Source organism: Leucopleurus acutus (assembly GCF_964270905.1).
Source record: "Leucopleurus acutus genome assembly, chromosome: 16".
Classification (NCBI taxonomy): Eukaryota; Metazoa; Chordata; class Mammalia; order Artiodactyla; family Delphinidae; genus Leucopleurus; species Leucopleurus acutus.
In genome coordinates, this window is record NC_139158.1 from 57,099,211 (window position 1) to 57,121,830 (window position 22,620).

At 51.7% G+C, this 22,620-nt stretch overlaps 1 protein-coding gene across 1 annotated transcript in view; it reads right to left on the reverse strand.

Annotated features, from left to right (window-relative positions):
• The window catches only part of SMOX (spermine oxidase), a 38,972-nt gene that overhangs the window by 13,137 nt on the left and 3,215 nt on the right, over positions 1 to 22,620 (reverse strand). Inside the window, exons 2-3 of the mRNA XM_082856359.1 lie at positions 3,486 to 3,719; positions 1,217 to 1,294 (exon numbers count right to left, since the gene is read on the reverse strand). Coding sequence (XP_082712485.1) covers positions 1,217 to 1,294; positions 3,486 to 3,693 — 286 coding nt within the window. The 5' untranslated portion in view covers positions 3,694 to 3,719. The remainder of the gene's footprint in view (positions 1 to 1,216; positions 1,295 to 3,485; positions 3,720 to 22,620) is intronic.

The following is a 22,620-nucleotide window of genomic DNA, read 5'->3' on the forward strand; positions in this document are numbered from 1 at the left end:
GGATCCTTCCATCCCCAACAACAGGGGGAAGGAAGGGGATTAGGTACCGCTCTAGCAACGAACCAAAATCTTCAGTGAAAATATCTCAGTAGAAACCACATGTGGCACAAAATGGATTCTACTTTATAGCTAACTTCTACCCTGAATAACTCTATGATCTGACACCAAGTCATCTCACTGGAATAATTAGAAGACTCTCCTAAGATAACACCAGACAACAGACCTCTCCTCCTCCTCAGGAGAACTTCTATGGGTACCAGTGGGTACAATGGGCCCAGTGAGGGGAGCAAGGATCCTTGAAATACCCAGTGAGGAGGCCCAGCCTTCCAGACCCAAGGTCCCCATTTGGCCTTATTCCAATTCCTCAAAATCCAGTGGCCCAAGAGTCTAAGCCACTCTGCCAGATGGAAAATGGTCACCTCCCAACACAGTCTGGGGCAGAAGAAAGAAGGCAAACATTCCAGTTTGGAAGACTCCTCCCCAAGGCAGTCTAAAACAGACTTCTGGAGAAAACTAAGCTTTCTCATCCTATGGCACAGGTGGCAGAACCCTAAGAGTCTGACTGGGGCAGAGGGAAACTCCTGGGCCAGTTGGGACAGGGCTGGTGGCTCATTTTACCACCCCATCCATAGCCAAGGTATCAGATGCTCTGAGGCAAATTGTCACTGTGCCTGTGCCTATTTCCTCTTCTGGGCCTCAGTTTCCTTTTCTCATGCTACATGCTGTGATACATTTGTCTCCTCCCTTGCCTAGCTCCCAGGGAAGCTGAAACAATGAAAGGAAAACAGGAACATTTTTTGGTGTTTCGTTTTGTTTTTGGAGGCCTGATTCAAGACATCATGTGTGGTAACTTTTTTGCCAAGATGGTCACAATAATCCCTCCTATCCTTCCACACATGGCCCTTTGCAATGTGACTTTGCCAGTCCTGCCATCAAGAGATGGAGTCTTTCCGCACCCCTTGACTCTGGGCTTGGCTTGTGACTTGCTTTGATTAACAGAATGCAATGAAAGCAATGTTTGTGGTTTCAGAGCCTAGGCCTCAAGACACCGTGTGGCTTCCACTCTCTAGACTGTGACCACCATGAAGAGAAACCCAAATTTCTGGAGCCACAGAATATCAGCAAATAAAATGATGTTGTTTTAAGCCACTACATTTTAGGGTGGTCTGTTAATGCAGCAATAGTTATCTAATACACTATAACAGACAACACTCACCCCTCACCCCAGGAACTGGGCATTTCTCTTTTTTGTGTCTTCTCTTTCCTGGGCTGCTTCTAATTAAACCATCAGTTACTTAAAAAAAAAAAAAAAAGAAAGAAAAGCTCTGTGTGCATCTATGTGCCAAACACAGAGCAAGAGAAAACACAATCAAGATCAAGCCACAGCCAGCAAGACAGAATTTCCTGGTGACTCTGGAATCAGAGGCAGCAATGTGTGGGTCCCTTTGTCCAGGGAAAGTGGGCAGACCAGAAGGCACGAAAAGCTAGAAACCCAGTGCCCTTCTTCCTCCACGGGGTTCCTGGGGGGTGGGGGTGGGGGGCACTGGGGACATTTATTACTAATTCTCCTTTAGAGCCTCAGGCTCCCCAAGGTCTTTTGCCTGGTTTGAGCTCCCAATAGGAGCAAAAGGGGCCTGTACCCTCCCCAGGGTACACCAGGGAGCTCCAAGTCATAGTCACCGGGCAGTGATGTCCAGGCATGGGGTATCCAGGCATAAGCAGGAACGAGGTGAGCAGCTCAAGGTCAGCAGCAAGGTCAGTGCTCCACTCCATCCCCCAAGCTTTACAAGGAGGTGGGGTAGCCCAGAGTACACCTCAGTCTGAGGATGTTTCCTGCCCTCTCCCACAGGCCTCTCACCTTTGTCATCCTTGTTACATCCTGCATCCAAAGGGTACCAGGCACCATCTCCACATCTACCTCACGGTGTCCTTGGGGCTTCTGGTCATCGCCGCTGCCCTTACCACCGGGATTCACAGCTAGCATCTCACACTGCTGCAGGTCCAACTGCAGCCTGGGCTTTCAGCCCTGGGTGTCTGCACACACAACACACACACATACGCCCTTGCCTGGATTTGCTCTCCCGTATCCTGGCAGGGTCTGCCTTGATCTGATTCTTCACATATATCACGTGTGCAATTCCATGTGTGCAATTACCCCCTTCCTTCTTTTCACTACCTATCCAACTCCCCTCATCACCTGAGGCCCACCCAAGCTCCCTCCCCTCTGAGGAAGGCTTCCTGCCATGTGCATCCCCTCAGCCTCCTGCAGCCCCATCCTTTCCACCTCCCTCCCTTCTACAATCACTTCCCTGCACAGCACGTCTCGGCTGCCAACTACCACTGAAACTGGGCTGTTTGTCCTCCCGTCTTCTGCTTTTATGTCAGACCCTGAATGTCTTATCAAGATTCAAGAACCACAAATGGAGCCATCCCATCCCTAAGGCTCCTAGTCAGCCAATCAGGTGTTGAGCAAAGAGTCTCAGGGCTTCCCAGCTGCCTGTCCCCAGGTTTGCACATGCCTTGGACTGCACTTTCATCCTCACTGCCAACACATACTCCTGTGTGTGCCAGGGGAAGACAGACATAATTTCACATACACCTTCCAGGAAATACTCTAAGGGAAGACTTTTAATGTGATCAAAGTTTTTGAAAGAAGAGAGAAGGTTGCTCCTCAACCTCTGCTTATTCTAAGTCTGTCCACCTACTTCTCTGAGCCAATTGCCCCATTCATCAAAAGTAAGCACACAGAATCTGCTTGGCCTTGCTGCCCATGTAGCAACAGACACAAAATCCTCTGGAGGGTCAGTGTAGCCCACACACTCCAGGCCACCATGAGTGGTCCCACTGGGCCATTTTCATGGTCAGACCCCCTGGATGGGAAACCCCCCTGACTTCTACCTGCATTTCAGGCAATTTCCCACCCTCTAGGACCCCTGGCAAAACCTGCCCAGCCCTAGGGTATGTCTCTTATCTGGCTGCTTTCTGCAGAGGCCTTATTTCTCTGCAACCTGGAGAGACCCTCCTCCTCGACAATCCTAAGACCTGCCCATCACTCACAAGGAGGCCCAAAGTCTTCTTCCACCTCCACTGCCCTTAGCTCCTATTGTCCCAGGGCTAGCTCTCAGTCATGATAACACTAATTCATACTCAAAAGTTAACAACTAATAGAAACTTGCAGAATTCCCCTTCTTGTGAAATAGAAACCAGTCTACCCACTGCGAAGTTTGGTCCTGGGTGTCCTTTCCCTCCTAAACACTGTGAACTCTAGATCGTGTTCCAAAGATAGAGGCCAGAGCCCCATCCTGCCCACCTCAGAAGGGTGCTGAGAGGGGCAAAGGAAGGGAAAATGCCCAGGCAGCATGCATGATAGAACACTAACCCCCGGGAAGAAGATAAAATAACGAGATTTCAGGCTAGGTCAGGGCACTGGGAGATAAGAAGTGACCTTAGGAGATGACTGGACTGAGGTGAACTGAGGCACTTACCAAGCTTCACGCTCTGTACGCGGCCTCCAATGCGGCTGGAAGCCTCAAGCACAGTGACATCCGTAAAGCCCTGCTCCAGAAGTGCTTTGGCAGCAGCCAGGCCAGCCAAGCCGGCGCCGATCACCACCACACGAGGCTGTCCCCTTCTCCGCAGGCCACGACTGAGAGGGTCATCCGCACTGTCACCACTGGATTCACAACTTTGCATACCGTCCACACTCGCCTCCTAGGAACCTGCAGGGGGCAGGGGGTCACAGCTCACCTGCTCTGCCTTCACTTCCCACCTGCCCCAAGAGATGCTCACAGGCTCTGCCTTCAAGGGGGGACCCTGAGCCCTCTCAATCCCTTCCGAGGACCTGGGCAAGAAGAGCCAACTCCAAAAGATGTGGGGAAGGAGGGAGGGAGCCACAGGGAAGGAAACAGGCAGGGAGGATGCACCGTGGGCCCCCATCAGCAAAAAGGAGAGCTGACAGCCCACCCCAAACCCCTGAAATCCATCAATCCCATCTCAAACCTAGTAGGCACCGCCTCTTCCCCAAGGATGAGACAAGAGTCAGTAAGACAAGAGTCTTGGTCTTGTATGACCAAGAAGGTCAAAATCAGGAGAAACTGATCCTGGTGCTGCTAACCCTGGACCAACACCGCCTAGCACAGCCCAGCACAGCCCAGTACCACTGCTGTGGTCCAGCTCACACTGACCTCAGGATGCTCTCATGAACCCCAGGATGCTTGTACAGACCTCAGGGTGCTGGAGCCAACCCCAGGATACTTGCACACACTGCACTAGACCCTCTGCTCTCCCTCCCTCCCCTGGCCCTTCCCTGGCACTCACTCTCTCTTGCCCTGTCTTCTCTTCTCCTCTTGCTTTCAGCTAGTTTTTCACAGCCTCAATGAGGTGGCAGTTTGGTAGGCAGGACACAGTCCCACCCTCCCCCCAGAAAGTGCCACGAGGCTGGTATCGAATGAACCTCTGCTATTCCGGGTAGGTCTCCAGTTTTTTTTCCCAGGCCACCCAGCCCCTCAGTCACCACAAAGCAGCGAAGAGCCCAGGAAACAGTGGACCGTGAGGACCCGTGGCACCAGAGGCCAGACATCAAATTGACAGTTACGCTAAGCCAGCTTGCTCAGAGACGCCAGCCTAGGGAGCTGACGGGAGGCCAAGGGGGTCCGTGAATCTGGCCCCAGGGCTGGGAGAGGCTACCCTTCTATTCCTGGAGTGACTACAAGGGTTTGAAGGTATCTGTGGGCCATCCCAAAGGGCCACTCAGATCTGATCCTGTCCGCATTCCTTTCCTGACCCAAGCTGCCTAAGGTTTCAGTGGCAGAAGTTGCATACTGTCCAGTTAGTTACCCATACCATCCATAGTATCCAGGACCTAACAGGGGAGTGAGTGTGAGTGGAAAGTAGCTGCTGGGCAGTGGACAGGGGGCATATAAAAAGCTGTCACCCATACCTAATCAAGCTAAGTAAAACACTTCCTATGACACAGCAGTCCCACTCCCAAGAATACACCCAAGAGAAACAGGGTATACTCCACCAAATAGACATAGAATGTTCCTAGCAGCTTTATTCATGATAACCAAAAACAAATATCCCAAAGGTCCGTCAACAGAAGAATAGATAAATATATTGTGCTATTTGTAGCATATTCATACAAGGGAATATTCTTCAGCAATAAACAGAACTAAACTACTCTCAACACTATTACATTGAACAAAAGAAGCCAGAGACAAAAGAGCTCCATACGGTATGACTCCATTTATGTGAAATCCATAAAGAGGTAAAATGAATCTGTGATGACAGAAGAGAGACTGGGAGGAGGGGAATGAGTGAAAAGGGTCAGAAGGGAACTTTCTGGGGTGGAAGGAATATGTATCTTTATATGAATGGTGGTTACACAATGTACATAGTTGTATACTTAGGATTTGTGCCACTCACTACATATATGTATGCATATACATCTCAATAACTATTCAGATATTCATTCCTGGTTCACTATAAAAAATAAAATAAAAGCTGTGCGCTAACTTCCTCCTTCACACGCCTCAAGGTCTGACCACTTAGATTTCCACTCCACCTCTAACATCTTTTTATCACAGATTTTAGAAGGGGTCTTTTTCTAAATATTCTCAGTCTGAGAAGCTGCTCCTTGCACCTCCCCCGCCCACTTCACCTGCCGATGCCACACCTGGGCACGGACAGGAATGTCACCCCACTCCTGCTCTCAAACTCCCTCCAAACTACACCCCACCCCCCACCCCCGGGCGGCCAACTCGGTGCGGGACTGGTTCCCTAGAGGGCCGGAAGGTGGCGCCCGAGGCCCAGAAACCCTCAGAGGCAGGGGCTCCCCACACAGCCTGAATCCCTGCCTTCTTCTAGGAGAGCCTGTGTCCCGGCTTTCCCATTCCTCCCTCCTATGTCTGTCTGTCCTTCTGCGGTCCACCTCACCCCCCACCCCCGTCCCAGTGATGTTCTGTTCGGCCTCCTGGGAGCATGGAGGTCAGAGCTGGCGCAAGCCCTTACCTCCCCTCCCCCTTACCCTTCCTCCTCTCCCCCTCTGCCACCTTCCCGTCCCTCCCCCAGGTTCTGGCGGAAGACTAGAGGACTAAAATTAGAGGTGAGGGTGCGGCTGACTGCACCAGAGGCCAGCAGGGAGGAAGAGTCCGCCCCGCGGCGCTGGCAAGGAGCGTGCTCTGCGTCAGGTTTGTAAACACACATGGAGCTAAGAGCTGCTGCTATCGGCCTCCACAGCTGGGCACCCTGCTATGCTAGCCAGAGTCGAGACTGCCCACCTCGCCCCCACGCCCCAGTTCCCCAGGACTGGGGGGCTCCGCCTGTGCGCTGCTCTCTAGGCCTCCAGCCCCACCCCCAGCCTGAGGCGGCCCTCCCCAAAACAACCACTTTTACACAGTAAAGGGGTGGGATCGCTACAGTGGTTTTCAGACCTTACTGGTGGAACCCCTTCTCGAAAAGCTCCTGTGGAGACCAGGGTGTAACTGGGTTGAAACTGGAGTTCCTGCTACCTCCGGAGGTCCCTAAGGTCTCATGGCAGAACCTCCCAGGCTCCCTGGAGCACCACCTATGAAAACCCAGGGATTAGGGTAAACTGCAGCCTTGGGTAGAGGTAAGGAATGCTTGGGGCAGTGGTGCATTCCCAGGGGGCTACCTGAACTTCCTGGCTTCCCAGCCTCCCTTTCCTTCTCTCTGAAGTGGCCCAGCTTGTCCTAACTGCATTATTGTGACAGTTAAATACGGCCCTATATGGATGTCAAGAGACTGTCAGCATTTTTAAGAGCCTTGTGCGGGAAAATCATTTGTAAAGTTCTGTAGCTAAATTATGAATACACTGCCTTTGGTACAGGCTTCAGGAATGGATTGTGGGAAATGCAGGCAGGCAGTCTGCCTTTAAGATGAACACAGAAAGGACCCCAAGTTCCCAACATATTAGAGACCTTCAACTCAAAGAGACATCACACATATGGTGCCATGGTGGGAGCAAGTAAACAGGGACCATATAGGTCACCTATTCCCCTGGCCCTCACTGCTAACCCCATAGTTCTGTCTCTCCGCAGGCCTTGTCCCAGATAAGCCTGTCAACCCCTGGGGCTCCCGCAAGAAGCCAGAGAAACCACATGCACAGTCCACAGATGGCAAAAATGAGGCATCTGCCTCATGGTCCCCCATAATGGCCCATGGGGCCAATGTACCCTGGGGTCCAAACTGAATGGAAGAGAGAAAACTGTATGTAGCAACACCTACTGTGTGCTGGGCCCTCAGCTAAATGCTGAACTGGAGTTTTGGGCCCTCTTATCTCAGGATGCGGGGCGGGGGGGGGGGGGCACATTTGTTTTCTGTTGGTTTGTGTCATCTCTTCCTTTGGAATTTTTTTAATCTTATGAGAAAATGCCTAAGAAGAATCACTTAATGTTCCTTGGTGCCTCCCTGTCCTTCTCTTGCCTTCAATAAATTAAATAAATAAATAACATCCCCCTCCTTGATCTGTATGCACAGGAGAAACAGAACACCCTGAACTTTTTTGAGCAGATAAAGGAGAGAAGAAAAAAGTGTTGGCTCAGCCAGGCAGGGAGGGGGAGGAGGGAGGCACAGGGCAACAGACACTTGCCTACTTGCTCCTGTTTCCAAGGCAAAATAGGGGTGGGAGGCTGGGGCCGCTGTGTCCCCAGGCAGGCCATGCCTAGCAGCTTCAAGAAATCAGGTCCACCCCCATTCAACATGCCCAAATGCCCCACTGCCTCCCACCCTTACCCCACCCTGCTCCACCCCCACCCCCACCCCCACCCCCACCCCCACTTCTCTGGCCTGCAGGCCACCACCTCCCCCTGCAGGCCAGAGCCAACACTACCCTGACTGAACCTGCCCAAGAAGCCAAATTGGAAAGAAGGCAGCAGGGAAAGAAGAGGGAAGAAAGGTCCTGTCCCATGGCAGGGTCACCAAAGAAGGATGGATGAAGATTAGGAGGCCCTGGGAGTGAATCACAAGAAGGGTCAGTGGCCCAGGTTGGTGCAGGACACCCCTTCCTCCTCAGCGTTGGAGTCCACTTCAGCTCATCAGGCAATCAGCAGGTCACTTCCCTCCTTAACACTGACCACTACAACAAAAACAATGCCACAAGGGGCCCAGCCTCCCAGGTGCCCCATACCCTTCCAGAGTTGCCCCTCAGAAGAAACAAAAGAAGTCTGCCCATCCTTGGCTCCCTTCTGAATACCGCCTACTCCCAAATATGTCTGTCTCCCTGTCCTTTCCCCAAGGTCACTCCAGGATGAATGACCATTTCCCAGAGAAGAGTATGGCCAAGGTATTTAGCCCACCTGGACCTTAGGGTCCAGACTCCAACAGCTGAAGCACTCTAAAATGGGCCCACTCCAGGACTTCCCTAGCAGTCCGGTGGTTAAGACTCTGTGCTTCCAATGCAAGGGGCACGAGTTGGATCCCTGGTCAGTGAACTAATAAAATCCCACATGCCGCATGGTATGACCAAAAAAAATTAATTAATTAAAAAAAAAATGGGCCCACCCTTTCCAATAAGCAGGCTTCTCTCCTCCAAGCCACACATTTGCTCATGTGAGCTCTGTCCAGGGCTTTGGGGGCCACCTGCACCTTCCCCATTAGGGACTTACAAGTGTCACCTCCCAACAGATACTCCTAGTGCCCTAGGGCAGCAACCCAACCTCAGTTTCCCTGAAGGAATCCCTCTCTGCCTCAGGCTTCTAACAGGAGGAAGGGAGGGGGAGGGAAGCTGGGGTACTGGTCCTGAGGAATCTCTCTGGACTGCCTGGCAGTTTGGGGGGGGGGGGAGCTGCAGATTTGGATTCTCGAGGACCCCCCAGACAATGCAATTATTCTTCAAATGTAAAAAACGCCCAGAAATCCCAGACCAGCTGCTTTGCACAGTGGCCCAGACAAAGGGACTCTGTGTCTGCCCATGAGGCTCCTCCCACCCGTAAAACCCAAGGAGAGACTGAGCCTGAACTCCTCCCAGCCAGACCCTCCCAGTCTTCCTCACCCAGGCCAGCCAGCCAGGAAGTGAAAGAAGTCGGATTTCTGGGCCAGGCCTGGCCAGCCACGGAAGGTAGATTGGGGTGGATAAACATGGGGACAGGGCAGGAGCAGCCTGTCAGCCCAGAAGACACAGGGGGAAGGGAGAGAACATTGGCCTGGGAGCCCAGAGACCTGGATTCGGGCCCCAGCTCAGTCTCTCTTGGCAGGTGACCCCAGACCAGTGTCTTCCCTTCTCTGGGCCTCACCTGGCCAACACCTCTGAACTCACCCCAAGGACACAGCATCTGTACCCCGCCTCCTGGACGTAGTTATCTAAGCCCCGTCTGATGCTTAACTGCCTGCCTCCTTCAGTCTTTAAACTTTCCCATCTGTAAAATGGGGATACAGCTACCTGGTGGGACTCCTGGGAGAATTAAATGATAGCACAGGTAAAAGGTGTGGCCACCTGCCAGGGCCCCCTCAGAGTGGGAGGGAGAGGGAGGATAATCCCCAAAGAGACTAGTACGGAGGAGGGAGCCACCTGTCCCAGGACCCAGAGCTCCATTTCATGTGTAAAAGAACCCAAGTCTTCACCTGAGCTTAGACTCAAGCCTCAACCTTGGCCCCAACCCTAATATCAGAGTGGACCTTGATATTGACATCAGTCAAACTATCCCACAGCCTGTGTTTGACTACCCCCAACCCTGACTCAGCCTGACCATCCCACCAGTCTTGGCCAGAGAAGGGGTGGGGAGTAGGCATCAGATACAGTGGCCGTTAGCCAACCCTAAGCTCAATCAATAAAAGAGACAAGGCACGGGGGCCTCGTTCTGCAGAGCCCTCCAGCCAGCAATGTTCTCTGGCCCTCACAGGCCGACATGAGGAAGGGGCTCTAGGGGCCCCATCTTCCTTCCTGGCACTTAGACTTTTCTCCAAGCACAATGTCTTTATTACCCACACCTGTTCCCTGCAACCAGATGCGTAAAGTCCCTAAAAACACAATTTTAAAAGGCTTTGTAAGCCTTTTTCAGAAGAGAAGTGGGGAGCCTGTATTGCATGGAAAAAGACAGCCCTAAACTCAGTGTTTGAGGGAGGGGAGGCCAGAGCCAAAGGCATGGCCCACAAAGGCACTGGTGGGCAGGAGGGGAAGGTATTCCTGGAGAGGTGAGTGCTCTGGCTGGCTTCTGTTCCCCTTGATGCTCTGCAAGGTGGGATAGACCTGAGTGAATTGTTTCAGGACCCCAGCTTATAGCTGCCTGCAGAGACAGAAACTGGAGACTACCTGAGTGGGGGTGGAGGAGGGGAAGAAAGCATGGACAGAAGTCAGAGAAAGGGTTGGGTCTTTCTGATGGGCATAAAGCTCAGCTGGCAGTGGAGAGAGAAACAGAGGTGCAGATGGACCAGGGCAGAGTCCAGGACTGCATTCCTGCCCCGATACTCACACCCAAAGAGCTTTATCCCAAACTCCATCCTAGAGATCCCATCCACCTTCAGCAAAAATGAATGGATCACGCTCTGACAATAGATCAGATCAGGTACTAGTCATCTAAGCATCTCCTATGAACCTTTCAAAATCTGGGCCAGCCCCACCAGCTCAGCTTCCATCTCTGATCCATGCATGCCCTGGTTTCCCATCTTTGTGTGTGTCTGCACACAGAGGTCCTAACTGGCCAGGTCACCTCTCTGCAAGCAAGGCCCACATTCTTCCCCTTAGATCCCAGATCTTCCAGAGGCAGGCACAGCCCACGCTCCCTCAGCCCAGAGAGAGGTCAGGGGTCTGACATGATAGCTGCCACTCCTGGAGAAGATGAAATTGCCCAGACAGCAGCTTTTGTCCCTAACCAGCATTCCCTTGGGTGAGTCCATTAGCACCTGAGCTTCAGTCACCCCATCTGTAGAATGGGAACAGTCACCCCTACCTTGAATGAGGCCAGCCCTGACCCCAGACCCTATTAGCCAGTTTCCTTTTCCTCAGCAAAGTCCTAAAGGAACAGGTTTCACTGTGGCTCCCTTTAGCAATCCTTAGGATGAGAACTCATGGCCTGTATTCCCTCCCTCTGAGCAGGATGTGACACCCAAACTCTAAACCTGCCCCCCTAGGAAGTCATCAACCACAGAAATGTAAGAGACCACAGAACTGGTTACTATGCCAGTGACTACATTGGTGTGAGACTGCCCTTAGTGACATCAAATCAGGCCATGAGCAGGGGAGGGCTGATGGGAGATGGTACTCACAGTCACTCACTACCCTGGGAAAGGCTGAATCTGGAGAGAGAAAACCAGCCTCAAGACCATACCAGCCCTGTTCTGAGGCACCCAAGTCACCATGGCCCCTGGGGAACCCCAGGAAGACACCTTTCTTCCTCTCTCTCTCTCCCTTTCCCTCTCTCCCCACCTCCCTTTAGTCTTTCTCTCTTTCTTTCTCTCTCTCTCTCTCTCTCTCTCTCTCTCTCTCACACACACACACACACACACACACACACACACACACCCTTCCCTTATGTTTCCCTTGATGACTCAGCTTGCTAAATAGCCTCCTCCTTTGGGAATACCTTATTGCACCATGGTTTTCATACAGGCCCTTGTTTTTGAATACCAGGGGTTTGAGGCTCCACAACTTTTTAGATGAGTGACCTGAGCCTCAGTTTCTTCATCATTAGAATGGGGATAAAGAGTCCCTGCCTCACAGGGTTGAGTGTGACAATGCAGAGTGCTTAGCCCAGAGCCAGGCACGTAGCAGCAATGGTTTTTATATTAGCTTTCCTACAGGCCTAAGTCTGCACACTACCGGGGTCACCACAGGGATGGCTGGGCCAGGACATCAGACATGGGTGGGGATGGGAAATCCAGCCAGTAGAGAGGTCACAGACCCTCCTGCATGATGACTCCAAAGCAAGACCTCCAGGCCTCAGAACTACACCACCCCACCGTGGCACTGCTATGGTCTGATGACGGGGAGGAATAGAGAAGTAAGAGAGAAGGGCCACACCACTTACTGGGGGCACTTGCTCCACCCAGGCAAGGTCTGTGAGGCTGAAACTGCAAAAACAGGACAATCTGTATGGTCACCAGCCTCCAAGATGGCCCTCAATGATCCTCCCCTCATGGTACTCATGCCCTACAGTCCCCTCCAAGCTGATCTGTGTAGCCAATAGGATATTGTAGAAATATGGAGTGTGACTTTCAAAACTAGGGCATAATACACACTGTGGCTTCCACCTTGCTCTGTTAGACTGCTTACAAGAGGGGAAGCTAATCACCATGTTGTGAAGAAACCCACATAAGCCCACTGAGAGGCAAGGAACTGAGTCCTACCATCAGCCAAACCATCCTGCTAAGCATGTGACTGAACCACCCTGGAAGCAAATCCACCAGCCCCAGTGAAGCCTTCTGATGACTGCACTCCCAGCCATCACCTTGACTGCAACCTCCTAAGAGATCTCAAACCAGAAACAACTAAACTGCTTCCAAATTCCTGACCCACAGAAACTATGAGGATAATAACTGTTTATTGTCACTTTAAACTACTAAGTTTTGGGGTAGTTTGTTACACAGCACCAGGTAACTAACAGTCAGCAGTTCTCTCTCCTTGGAAACCCCTCAGAGTAGAGACCCCAAGGTAAACTCCCCATCCTGCTCAGGGTCCCAGCTCCTTCTTTTTTAAAACTCAGGTCTGGGGTTAAGTGAGCAGAGAGCCTGGCCCAGGCCCTACAGCATACAAGGCCCAGGAGACAGGAATGCCTTCCCAGCCTGTGCATTACACTCCCCTGGAGATTTTTACAAAAGACCGATACCAAGCCCGGAGATTGGGTCATCTAAGACTCTTCCGGGTGGGGTCCAAGCATGGAAATTTTTTAAGGACTCTACATGATGCTAACATATAGCCAAGGTTAAGAATCACTTCTCTACAGCAGATTCCAAATGCAGATTCCAGGCCAGCCCAGAACATCTGGGATCTGCCTGTACAGGAGTAGAGGAGGCAGAGAGAGCAGAAAGGCCAGGCAGTACCCAAGGTCCACTCCCCACCTTCCAGCTTAGGCTGAGGGTCTCCCTCTGTCCTCCCTCCCCAGCTGCTGCCCGACTCCCAAAGCACTCTGCATTGAACACCTGTAATGTACCTCTGCTCACAGGGACTGCTCCCTCAGAGAGAACCCAGGGTGCAGGGACGGGGTCTAACTCTGAGTGACCCAAGGAAGACTGTTTTCTCATCTGCAAAATGAGTATTGCCATCACACCTGCTCTGCTCTCTAATAGGTATTAGGCTACCACTCAGAAGTTTTCAGAGAGATTTATTTTTTGTCTCCCTCAAGGCAGTTTCCCACTCCTTCATAGCAGCATTATTCACAATAGCCAAAAGGTAGAATCCACTCAAGTCTCCATCGATGGATGAATAAACAAAATGTGGTACATGCACATAATGGAATATTATTCAGCCTTGAAAAGGAAATTCTGACACATGCTACAACATGGATGAACCTTGAAGACATGATGCTAAGTGAAATAAACTAGTCACAAAAGGACAAATACTGTATGATTCTACTTACATGAGGTACCTAGAGAGTAGTCAAATTCACAGAGACAGAAAGTCGAATGGTGGTTGTCAGGGGCAGGGGAGGGAGGAAATGGGGAGTTAGTGTTTAAAGGATACAGAATTTCAGTTTTGGAAGATGAAAAATAGTTCTGAAGATGGATGGTGGTGATGGTAGCACAACAATGTGAATATATTTAATACCACTGAGCTCTATACTTAAAAATGGTTAAAATGATAAATTTTATGTTATGTATATTTTACCACAATAAAAACAACACGAACAACAAAAAGTTGAGTGAGTGCTACTCTGTACCAGGCACTCGAGATACTGAAACAGCCAGATGCCTCCCCTTGGAGGATCAGGGGTGACAGATGCCACAAAGCAAAGCAGGAAAGGGGAGAGGCAGCTGCTCTGTGTAGGGAGGTCAGGGAAGCCTCTCTGACAAGGGGACACCAGAACAGAGGAAGTGACAGGCAGGAGAGGACCAGAGGGCAAAAAGTGCTATGGTGACCTCCTAGGGACTTGCTGAATGATGAAATATGGGGGTAAGAGCAAGGATGGGGTCAGGATGACTTGGGTGACCAGTCATGACACCAGGACCAACCCTTACAAGTTCTGTGTCAAGTGGTCATCTCCCTTCCCCTTCACAACAAGCCTGTGAGGTAGGAAAGACAAAAAGTTGGTGCAAGACCCACAGGTGGGAGGAGGGCCCCAGTGGTCTGACTCCAGAGCCCAGTTCTCTCCTTGGGGCTATCACAAGAGTTGGGAACGCTTCTCCAGGCCATCTCCCATCGAAGGGCTGAGGCTGCCTCCAAACACACAGCCCAGGGCCCCTCTCCCAGCCCCACTGCATAGGGCATCACATGCAGGCATGGCCCTGACCAGCCCCTGACCTGGGTTAGTGTCCCCACATGGAGATCCACCCATTCAGCAGATGGGGCACTTGAAGCCTGGGAGGTGTGAGTTGGCAGATGAAGAGGTAGCCTCCCGGCAGGCTCCTCCCCTCTCCCTGACAGGAGCCACAGGCCTCACAGTTCTGGAGGGAAGGAGGACAGCACAGTCAGCACTTTCCCCTGACTCTTTCAAAACCACTGACAAGAACTGAGGCTTGTGAGACAGCTCAGCCGGTGCAGTTCCCCCTTGCTGGCCCCTCGTGACTCTGCACAAAGCCCGTCTGTGCTTCGGCTCCAGCCCCTGGGGGAGGCGGGGGAGGGAGGGGGGTCTCTTGCAGGCCAATCCTCTCTCCTGAGCCACGGGTGGGTCCCCACTCTGCCCAGCCCAGGACTCGTGCTCCTGGCCCACAGGGCAGACCGTAGCCCTGACAGCAAGGCTGGGCTGTCCAAGGCTTTTGCTGGGTTCAGGCAGTACTTGTGGGAAGAGGGTCCCCTCCACTGTAAACTCTCTTCCTGCAAAGCTCCCTCTTCTATGCTCATCCCCCACCCCCAACCCCCATTCAGCATGGTTTATCACAGAGCAAAGGTGGTGTGCATAATCACAACATGGAAAAAAGAAAACATCCCCCAAAAATCCAGCCAACAGATAACCCCCATAGCAAATCTCTATTTATTAAGCCCTTCATGTGCCAGGTCCCATGCTGGGCACTTTCCATTCATGGCATCATTTAATCCTCCCAAACACCTGGTGCCCATTTTATAGATGAGGAAATATCAGAAAGGTTCACAGGTGTGATGGAGGCCACCCAGACAGAGTGAGGGGTAAAGCAGGGCTTGAGAATGCTCAGCTCATCTCTCTCTACCCAGCACTTGCCCACCTCTCAGGCCCTCACTCAGCCTCCCGGGGCAGCAGGCCTAAGGACAGACCTCAGCCTGGCACTTCTGTCTTACCCGTCCCCACGCACTGACACTGCACACATTGTACCAGGCACCCGGGGCTAGAAGGAGGTGTCCCCAAGCCTGGCAGCTTACCCCAGCTACACTGCCAAAACTGGGGCTGCCGCCGGGAGATCACCTGCCTCCTGGCCAGGGCGTTAGTCAGGTGGGCTGCAGGCCAGCCACCCTGGTCTCCCTGCCCCACAGGGACTGGCTTAAGGCTGGCCAGACCACAGCCCTTTGCCCTTGATTTTATCCTCCATAAAGAGTGACAAGGATAGTGGTCTAATGGCTTTTGGCAGCACAAAAGAAAATTCTAAGAGCAACTAAATGATAATTCCCTCTAAACAGTCACCTGCTGTTCATCTGGCCCAAGATTTTCCCCTCCTGGTAACTCCAAGGTGGTTTAACTGTGCTCTCCTAACAAGTCCTAGCACAGGATCTCCTGACACAGGATCACCCAATAAAGGGCTCTTCATAAAGTTCAACCCTGAAGCAGAACACCACCCTCCCCCACCCCTGCCAACCTCAGAAAGAGCTGGAACTCGGTCTGAAAAGCCAATGGTGTTCATTTCAAAATGCACCCATGGGCCCCATGATTCAATCCATAAAACACCTATGGAGTTAAGACGCTGAGCTTAGACAATAAACATATTCTTCAAGTTCTTTTATTGAGTTCAAAGAGAGCTTTTGGAATCAAGAAATGTCTGTTCTTATAATTCTATCATCATTGTTACCACTATTTTTCACTGAGTACGTCCAAGGTACAGAGGGCAATGCTAAGCATTTCACGTGGAATATTTCGGTTAATCTTCATGTCACTATCCCCCTTCTACAGAGGAAGAAACTGAGTTTCAGAGAGTTTCCACAACCTGTCATCTAACATAAGGCACTCCAAAATATACTCAGTAAGATACTAAAGCTCAGGCTTTACTCTTTTTTTAAAATCGAGGAATGAATCAAGTTTATCACCTTTTCTTGAGTTACTTTCTCAGATTAACTCAAAAGTTTTCCATTAATTGTATATGATTTTTTAATTTTCCAAAATAGAAAAGATAAAAGAGATATGTTTATTTAACATTTAAAGGCCTCATTTTAAAATCTTTCCTATGAATGTCTGCCCACTGGTGGTCCTGCGTGTCTCCTACTTAGCTGACTCAAGGTCTAGTTATTTGCCAGTCCACTAGGAGCACCCATCAGTGTCTTCTCCCTAGAGTCAGGAGTTTGGGGGAGCTGGGCTGGGCTGGCTTGGGGAAGAGGTCTGGTTGTGGGTAGGAAGGCATGGTTGAAGGTTTGGAGACGGGCTCTGAGGGGTCTGTGACTTGAGGAAAGGGCATGAAACCAGATGTCCTAGAACCTGGGCTTGAGACCCAGTCATGCCATTTGCTGGCACTGCCAGTGTTCCCATTTGTGAAATAGCTCATGCCCCGTGGGCCACATGGGGAGGACAGGAATTATGGGTCTACCAGGGCCTGGCACAAGGCTGCAGAGGGTGGCTGGGTTCTTTGTTCTGTTTCCTAATAAATTACAACTCATTTCCAAGTGCTGCTTCTCTTGGTCTTAAATCACACCTTTCTTAACACCCTCCTGCAAGAAGCAGCTAGATGATAAACGAATCTGGACTGAGGGGCAGGGGTACTGGACTTACCCTCGCCACACAACAGCCAAGCTACCCTGGTCTTATTGAACCCAAATGCTTTTCTTCATCCTCCCTCCTACTGACCCCTGATTTAGAGAGAGCAAGAAAAAGCCTTGGGCTCCTGCCTATTTGAGGAAGAAAGAGACAGGGTCAAAGGAAGAAGAAAGTGCAGCTGAACTGGGTAAGAAAGCTCGCTGAGCACCCCCTACCAGGGCCTCCCTGAGGGCTGTTGTCACTACGTAGGCCTGTTACCCACATCGCACCATTACAGCAACTTCTGGGTCGCTGTTTGAAATGCTGCACCCCATCACTTCCACCTGAGCTGCTGAACAAAGAGTCCTCACACCTCAGAGGATATGAGGTGTGGTGAGGGGCAAGGCAGGGTGGCCTCACTGACCTTCTCTCCCAGCGACAGGGGAGGCAGGACGAGCACGAGCCCAGGGACTCTCCCTGTCCTACACTTTAGACACCCCTTCCAGGAAGGTGACAAGAGTGAGATTCCTAAACTGTTGGGAAAATGACTCAGAGCTCTGATAATCTGAGGGTCATATTAGCAACTCGCCCCTCCCCATGCTTGAGACATGAAAGCACACAGCAATTCTCTGAGGAAGCCCAATGAGGGGGGAGGGGTCCTGTACCCCCAACCCACCATCACACTCTGCCACTTTTCTCACTAAACCACTGATCTGATCAAACCACTGCCCTGCTCAAAAACCTTCAATGGCTCCCAGTGGGCTAATGAATGAAGGCAGGTCCCTGACACCTCCTCCCTGCCCTCAGCCCCGCTGTCTCCTACATACACCCACTGGACCCCAGGACTCCCATACCCAGACTAGGCCCACAGGGCCCAGGGTGGCCTGTGAAGTCTCCTCACTCTGCCCAGATATCCCCACCCTGCTAGCCACTCCCTCAGGAAGTCAGTCCTCACTCTTTTCTTGCCTTTCTGGAAAATCACCCCTCTGTTCTAATCAAGACCCTATCCTGAGCCTGACATGCTCTCTGCTGACCTTTGTGCCTCTCAAATCCCTGACGAGTGTCCCCTTCCCTGGGTCCTTCCTGGAGACACTGCCTGCAGCCATGTCAATCACATTGAGAGCAGCCAACAAGAATCTGGGTGTCACAACAACCCTATCAGGGAGGTAACATTATCCCCATGGTACAAATGAGGATAGTGAGGCACAGAGAGGTTTTACCTTCTTGCCCAGGGATCACAACCTCACTCTCTGAGATGAGAGGCTGGGAAAGAACTTGCAGGGCAAGAAGATGGGAGGGAAGGATGGGGTAGGAGGCCCTCCCAGAATCCAGAAGACCCAGGCCTGGTTACTATTGGGTCCCTTGCCCACCCACCCAGTGAAGCAAAGCTACTGCCACTAGAACCCAGGGCAGGTTCCGGGCCCCAGTCCCCTCCAGGCCATCCCTCCCTCTACAGTACCCTTTTCTTCCACTAACTCTCCAAATGTACCCATCCCACCAAGTCCACCTCCCCCAGGAAGCTATTGTTCCATCCTACCTTCCCTCCCTGGCACTTCTGGGCCCACCCATCACCCGTGTTTGTAGTCTCTGATGGAGCAGCATCCTCCCACATCAGCCCTTCCAACCAGGTGTTCTATTGGTCAGTTGGTCATTATTAGGATGTCTTCAAAAAAAAAATTGTCTATGGTCAAATCAGTTTAGAAAACACCAGTTTCTTTTCTACAGCACTTGTCAAAGCCTTTAATTCTCTTAAATGCATTCTGAATCTCCCATAGGATAGTGGAGTGGATTTTCCAGTTTCTACCCTTGTTTGTTCCCTGAACCCTTGAGGTTTCTCAGAACAGTCTTTGAGAAATGCCACCTCCTCCCACCCCCTCAGGACAGCCTGGCACAGCAGGGAGCACATGGGTAGGAATCAAGAGGGGGAGTGTGGGGGGGGTTATCCTTTTAGGAGTTATAAGTGACATTTTGAGAGCTTAGCCTGAAAGCCCCTCTTGGCACTGCCCAGGGCAACAGAACCGCTGCCTTTAGTGTCTGCCCTTCCCACCTTTCTTTGGGTGAGGTGACTGCCTACCCTCCTGCTAGGGTCTAGAGGGACCTCATCTGACCAGTGGTATCAGATACCACCCTTCAGCCTCTGCAAAGCCCAGAGAACAAGGGGTCTTGGGAGATCCCCAAATCAAGCTGGACAGCTCTTCTGGGCAAATTGCTCATTCGACTCCATCATCAGCACGCAAGTTTCAATAGTAAACCAAAATTAAAATGTATTAAGCTGCCATTCTGGGAAGATATAGTGCTCTACTCAACAAACCCTGCAACTCTCCACCCTGCTCCCCAGAGAGGGGACTGAATCCCTCAATTTACAGGAAACTGAGTCCTCAGAGCAGAGCACACACTTGCCTGTAGTGTCTCAGCCAGGGGCAGAGCAGAATGAAGCATCCAGGCCTCCCCACTTCCAGGTGCACTGGGGAGGCGGCCTGAGTGGGATAAGACCCCAACAGCAGCTCATGCAACCATCAGGGCAGCTACAAGGACTCACGCAGGCCAGGCAGGGGTCAGGGATGCTCGCTGGGGGTGAGAGCTCAACAGCTGGGGGAACTTTAGGGGCTTTCAGGGGAAGATGGCATGTCTAAGGCTGGCGTCAGCTGTTTCCCCAATCTCCTTGGCCCAACCCTGGCTGGAGGAAGAGTGCTCACCCCAGATTGGCTAACCACAGGGCCGGGCTTGGCTGTGGGGAAAGATAAGACGCCCTACATGCCATCTCCATGTCACCCTGCCCTGGGGCAGTCGCCTAAAACACTTTCTCATGGTTTTGGGAGCTCCTCAAAGTCAGGCACCCTAGAAATCAGGCCTTTCTCCCAGCCTGAGATCCAAGTCCCCAGAAGCACCTCACCCAGCCCCACCCCGCCAACAGAGTAGCCCCTGCATCCCATACCCTCCACATGCTCCCCTCTGCCCTGCCCCCATACAAGCAGTCTATATGCCTCCCCAACACAGTTCACAGGAGCCAGGACAGTCCCCTTTATCTGTTTCGGGTCTCACCTGATCTGTGCCCATCCCTGTACCTGCCTGGCCCAAAGTCCCCAGTCTCAACCCTCACTACACAAAGATAACCCATGGGCCAGCAGCATCATACCACCCAGGAGCTTGTTAGAAAACACAGAGTCTCAGGCCCCACCCCAGACCTGCTGAATTGGAACCTGAATTTTAACAAGCTGTCCACATGTATGCTAGAGTTTGGGAAGTAATTTTATGGACCACTGCTCTAATCAACTCCTTGCACCTATGGCCTATAAGTTTTGATGGCTCCCCAGGGCCTAGTGAATCAAGTCTAGACTCAGTGGCTTGACAATCAATGCTCTGACTGACTTGTCCAGGGCTCCCCCTCCACCTCAGGAATGTCATCCCCTCCTGTGTCGGTCAAAGCTACCCAAGACATCAGGGCGCTCTAAAAGCACCTCCTCCTCCAAGAAGCTGGTCTGAACTGCATCTCATTACATCACATCTGGCATAGCTCATTCTTATTTCCTGGTGAGTGGGGACCCTGTCCTGTGTTCCCAGTGGCCCCAAGCACCAGGGTGGGGCATAGAAGATGCCAGATGCCAACCACAGGTAACAAGGCCCAGTGTCCAGTTGTTGGAAAGTCCACCCTCAGCTCTAGCCTGCTGGACTCAGGCTCTGCCACAGCCTTCACCTCAACTCAGCAGACAAGGACTCAAGCAGTGGGGACAAGCCTCCTGCATACTCCAGAGAAGGAGCACTCCTCAGAAACATGGGCCTAGTGAGCTTCCAGCAGCAATGTGCTTGCTCTGGGCCTCAGTTTCCCAAAATGCAGAAGAGAATGCCACTGAGTCTGCCTCCCTCTTTTCCTGGGGGGCTGGGAGGATCTGAGATAGATGAGCAGATCCCCTAAACCCTGGGGTCAGAACTTGCAGCAAACAGACTCCAGCCCTGTGTGGTCAGCAAACCCTTTCTCAGCCTATTAGCCAGGCCCCTGGGAGGCCAAGTCACCTGCCCAGAGGTGTCCTCATGACCAAACAGGAAAGCCTCAAAGGACAAGGCTGTCTGTAGGAACTGGCTGGCCCAGTTCCTACAGACAGGCATCCCATGGGGAGTCCTCGCTCTTTACCCTGGGTCTGCAAGAAGGTACTCAAGCATGTAACCTCAAGGAGTTCCTGGCTTCTACAACCTCTGGGGAGCAAAAAAAAAAAGTCTCTCTAATCTCATTTTACAAACAGACAAAAAGGGGTAAGGACAGGGACAATACTGAAGTGGATTAAGCTCTTTTCAGTTCCCATTTCTCTGTTCCCCCAGCTCTGCTCCCACCTTCAGTCCAGCCCTACTCAGACCCCCATCCAGGTTTCCCAAGGCCAAGTCTGAAGCTCCACCTCACAACATCCTAGATGGAATACAAAACAGGCCAGTTTATCTGCAGAGTTCCTACCTCACCTCTCTGGGCTCTCCAGAGGCAGATGAAGAGGGCAATGTGGCAATGCTGAACCCAGAGAAGTGACACTCCAATGGTGGCATCTCAAGCAGGGAGCTGTTTTTGTACGAGAAGTAGTTGTCCTCCCTAGCTCCCGGAAATCACAGTGTGCGTGACACCCAACTACCTGGCCTGGGCCCAAAGCCCCTCCTGGAAGAAACAGAGAGACTCAGCTGCCCACTCTCTGAGTGAGGACCCCTTCTACCTTACAGGGTGTGACTTCTTTCCTACTTCCCCAGCCCCAAGGCCAGGCACCTCTGCGGGTCACGAAAAAACATTTGTTAAGAAGACTTCAGCTGGCGCATATCTGAGAGGCATGAAAGAAGTGACAGAGTAGAGTGTCTTAGAGCATTTATTCTGGAGCCAGGCTGCCTAGGTTCAAATCCTTGCTCTGTCACTACCGAGCTGTATGACTGTGCCTCAGTCTTCCAGTCTGTAAAATGGGAATAAGACCTACTTTACAGAGCTGTTAAGAGGATTCAAGGAGGACTTCCCTGGTGGTGCAGTGGTTAAGAATCCGCCTGCCAATTCAGGGGACACGGGTTCAAGCCCTGGTCCAGGAAGATCCCACATGCCGCGGAGCAACTAAGCCTGTGTGCCATAACTACTGAACCTGTGCTCTAGAGCCCACGAGCCACAACTACTGAGCCCATGTGCCACAACTAATGAAGCCCATGCACCTAGAGCCCGTGCTCCGCAACAAGAGAAGCCACTACAATGAAGAGTAGCCCCCGCTCGCTGCAACTAGAAAAAGCCCATGTGCAGCAACAAAGACCCAATGCAGCCAAAAATAAAAAGATAAATAAATTTATTAAAAAGAAAAGAGGATCAAAGGAGCTAATATTTGCAAAGTCTTTAGAACACTGCCTGGCACGCAGTGAGTATACCAGGGCCCTGGCCTAGCCTCTTGGCCTCTGCCTGATTTCTCCCACCCAGGATACCCTCATTTCTTCCATCTATCCTAGCTCAAAGCCTTTCCTAGGCATGCCAGCCCAGCCCTGATCTGAACCCCTATCCCCTAGTTCCAGCACTCACCTCCCAATGTTACCTTGGTCCATCACCAGTCCCCCTGTCCAGGGCCAAGCTTCCCTCTCCCAGATCTGAGGTCCCTCAGTTCTTAGCCCTCCATTCTGAGAGCACTAGCCAAACAGCTCAATTCTCAGTTGGCTCCTCTGT